The sequence below is a fragment of the Numida meleagris genome, unplaced genomic scaffold (assembly GCF_002078875.1).
Source record: "Numida meleagris isolate 19003 breed g44 Domestic line unplaced genomic scaffold, NumMel1.0 unplaced_Scaffold180, whole genome shotgun sequence".
Taxonomy (NCBI): Eukaryota; Metazoa; Chordata; class Aves; order Galliformes; family Numididae; genus Numida; species Numida meleagris.
In genome coordinates this window covers 402,244-405,093 of record NW_018363597.1, presented here as the reverse complement: position 1 = coordinate 405,093, position 2,850 = coordinate 402,244, and the positions used below count along the sequence as shown (strand labels likewise).

General features: G+C 71.4%; 1 protein-coding gene across 1 annotated transcript in view; it reads right to left on the bottom strand.

Annotated features, from left to right (window-relative positions):
• Positions 1-2,850, bottom strand: part of KCNH2 (potassium voltage-gated channel subfamily H member 2) — a gene marked incomplete in the record, with an annotated part of 51,920 nt that overhangs the window by 12,135 nt on the left and 36,935 nt on the right. Inside the window, 1 exon segment of the mRNA XM_021382131.1 lies at positions 2,086-2,300. Coding sequence (XP_021237806.1) covers positions 2,086-2,300 — 215 coding nt within the window.

Genomic DNA, 2,850 nt, shown 5'->3' with positions numbered 1-2,850 from the left:
CCCGGGGCTGCCACGCGGCGCCGCGGCCCCCGAGCTCCATCCCCGTGCCGCGGGGCGGCCCGGAGCGCGGTGACCTTGACGGAGCCGCGGGTTTCCGCCGATGCCGTCACTGCGGCTGATTCACGGCGCCGCCGCCCGGGAGCCCCGGCCCCCCCCCGGTGTCACCCCGCGCTCCGCTCGGCCGGGGGGCAGCGCTGCCCTCGCTTCTCCACCAACCGCGGCTCCGGCACGCAGCATCCGACCGCCACAGCGAGCCCCCACCCGCGTGCCGGCACCCCCCGGGTCCCCCGGTATCGCCGGCGCACCCAGCACGCCCAGCATCACCGGTCCACCCGGCCGCCTCCATCCCGTCCCCGTCCCCGCACCGGGAGCGCAGCCCGGCTGACCCCCCCGACCCCCCGCCCCACCGCCGCGGGGTGAGGCCGGGCAACGAGGGGGCTGCGGCCGTACGGCCGTCCATCTGTCTATCCGGCGCCGCAGCTGTCGGCAGGACGGGATTAGCGCGGGGGTGGGGGGGGGAAACAACATCCACGGCCTCGCCGTTAATTACACGGCGGAGGCAATCAGGAGGCGCCGCTCGTTAGCGCCTTAGCGGGGCGGGGGGCACCGCGCTCCCCCGGGGCCGCGGACCCCCCCGTGGGGGCTCTGCCCCCGCGCTACGGGCACGCGGTGCCCCCGCAACCGGCGGGGGGGGGCACAGCCGACAGCAGGGCCGGGGGTTCCCGGGGGGGTCGCTCCCCATCGCCCCGCACGTGGGCCGGCAGGCGCGAGGCCGGGGGGGCCGGGGGGGCCGTGCCGCTCGGGGACCCCATGCGCACAGCTGCGCCCACCCCGGCTCCCCCCCCCCGGCACGCAGCAGGGCGGGCACAGCCGTCCCCCGGGCCCGCGGCCCCGGCAGCTCCAACTTCATTAGCGGGAGCGCGATCAGGGCGTAATTAAGCAGCAGCAGCAGCCGCCCGCGCCCCGCAGCCAGATGGCGGTTACACAACGTGCGAGGGATCAGCGGCACCGCGGGCGCGGGGCACGGGATACGGCACCACGGGCATCACCGGGAGCGGGCGGCACGGCACGGCACGGTATGGAACCGAATGGAACTGTACGGCACTGCACGGCACGGCACGGAACCGTATGGCATTGCACGGCACGGTATGGCATGGCACGGCACAGCATGGCACGGTGCAGTGCAGCATGGGGCAGTGTGGCATGGCACGGCACGGCACAGCGCAGTGCAGAATGGCACGCTGTGGCATGGCATGGATGGCTGGACATGGCACAGCATCACGCAGCGAGGTGCAGGACAGCGCCATGTGGCACAGCATGGCACGGCACGGCACAGCACGGCACGGCATGGCACCATGCAGTGATGCACAGCACGGTGCCAGGAGGCGGTGCGGTGCCACAGCCCACGCTGCCCACCTGGCATGTCCCATTGAGGGTCTGCGCTGCCCGGGGGGGTTCGTCCCCGCTGGGGGTCAGCAGGGTTGGGGTCTGCCAGGAGTGCCCCCACCCCTGAGCCACGCGGTGTCAGCAGCACCGCCCCTGGGGACACCTCAGTGCTGTGGGTTGGGGACAACGGGCACACGGGGCGGTGGCACCGCGCGGCTCATCCAGCACCATGGCCCCGCCGGGCACCGCGTCACCTCACAGCATCCGGGTCACCCCATGAACTCCATGAACACCAGCAGCTCCGCCACCACCGTGACCTCCAGCGTCACCCCATGAACTGCAGCATCACCGCGCCAGCCCCACGGCCACCCCACGGACCTCCAGGGTCGGCACATAAGATCCACCACCGTCACCACGAGCTCCACCGTCACCACGGGCTCCACCATCATCATGAGCTCCACCATCATCCCCACCAGTGCCACCACCACCCCGTGGCCTCCAGCACCTCCACGTGAACTCCAGCATCCCCCCTCCAGCTCCATTATCACCATCACCTCCAGTGTCAACCCATGACCTCCGCCCCCCCTGCCATCAGCTCCACCATCACCATGAGCTCCACCGTCACCGTGGCCTCCACCACCACCCCCTTTGAGCCCCATGGCCCCGGCTCCGGCCGTGCCCCTCGGTCCCCGCGCTCACCTGGGTGACCTTCTCGGTGACGTTGTGCGTGCGGTCCTTCAGTTTGGTGGGGGCGATGATCTCCTTCTCTCCGGGGGGGGCCCCCAGGAACGCGTCGGCTTTGAAGTCGACGAAGTTGAGGGTGATCTGCGGGATCCTGCTGATGGCGCGGTACCGCACCAGGTCAGAGTCGGAGGTGGAGTTGAGCAGGGTGCTGCGGACATTGTTCATGGCCCCTGGGTTGGGGGGGGGGGGATGGAGGGACGCACGGTCAGCCCTCGCCCGCCACAGCATCGTATCGCTTACTGCTAAGGTCATTATTTCCCTCTCCTAATGAGCTTAGCGGCGGCGGGGCTTAACGAGGCGGTGGCCGTCCCCTGCCTTTGTCACCGAGAGGATGGGGGGGCTGGGGGTCATGGTGGGACACGCGGGGGGGGGTGGAATGTGGGCACGGGGACACGCACCGGGCCCCGAGCCGGCGCCGTGGGCAGGCAGTGCATTACAGCGATGTCCAACGCGGCCGTGATGGGCACCGCGGCTCCGCTAACGAAGCACCGACAGCTGCGGAGCCACCCGCGGCCTAACGAGCTGCTGGGCCTAATGAGCTCAGCCCGCGGCTGCAAGGTGCGCTCCTGGGGGCGCGGGGCAGCCAGGAGACACGGGACGTGCGGATGTGTACGGCCAGAGGTGTGGGGCAGGGAGACGTGGGGCATCCAGATGTGAGCATCCAGACGTGGGGCACCGAGGTGTGGGGCGTCAAGGTGGGGGGCAGGGAGACGTGGGGCA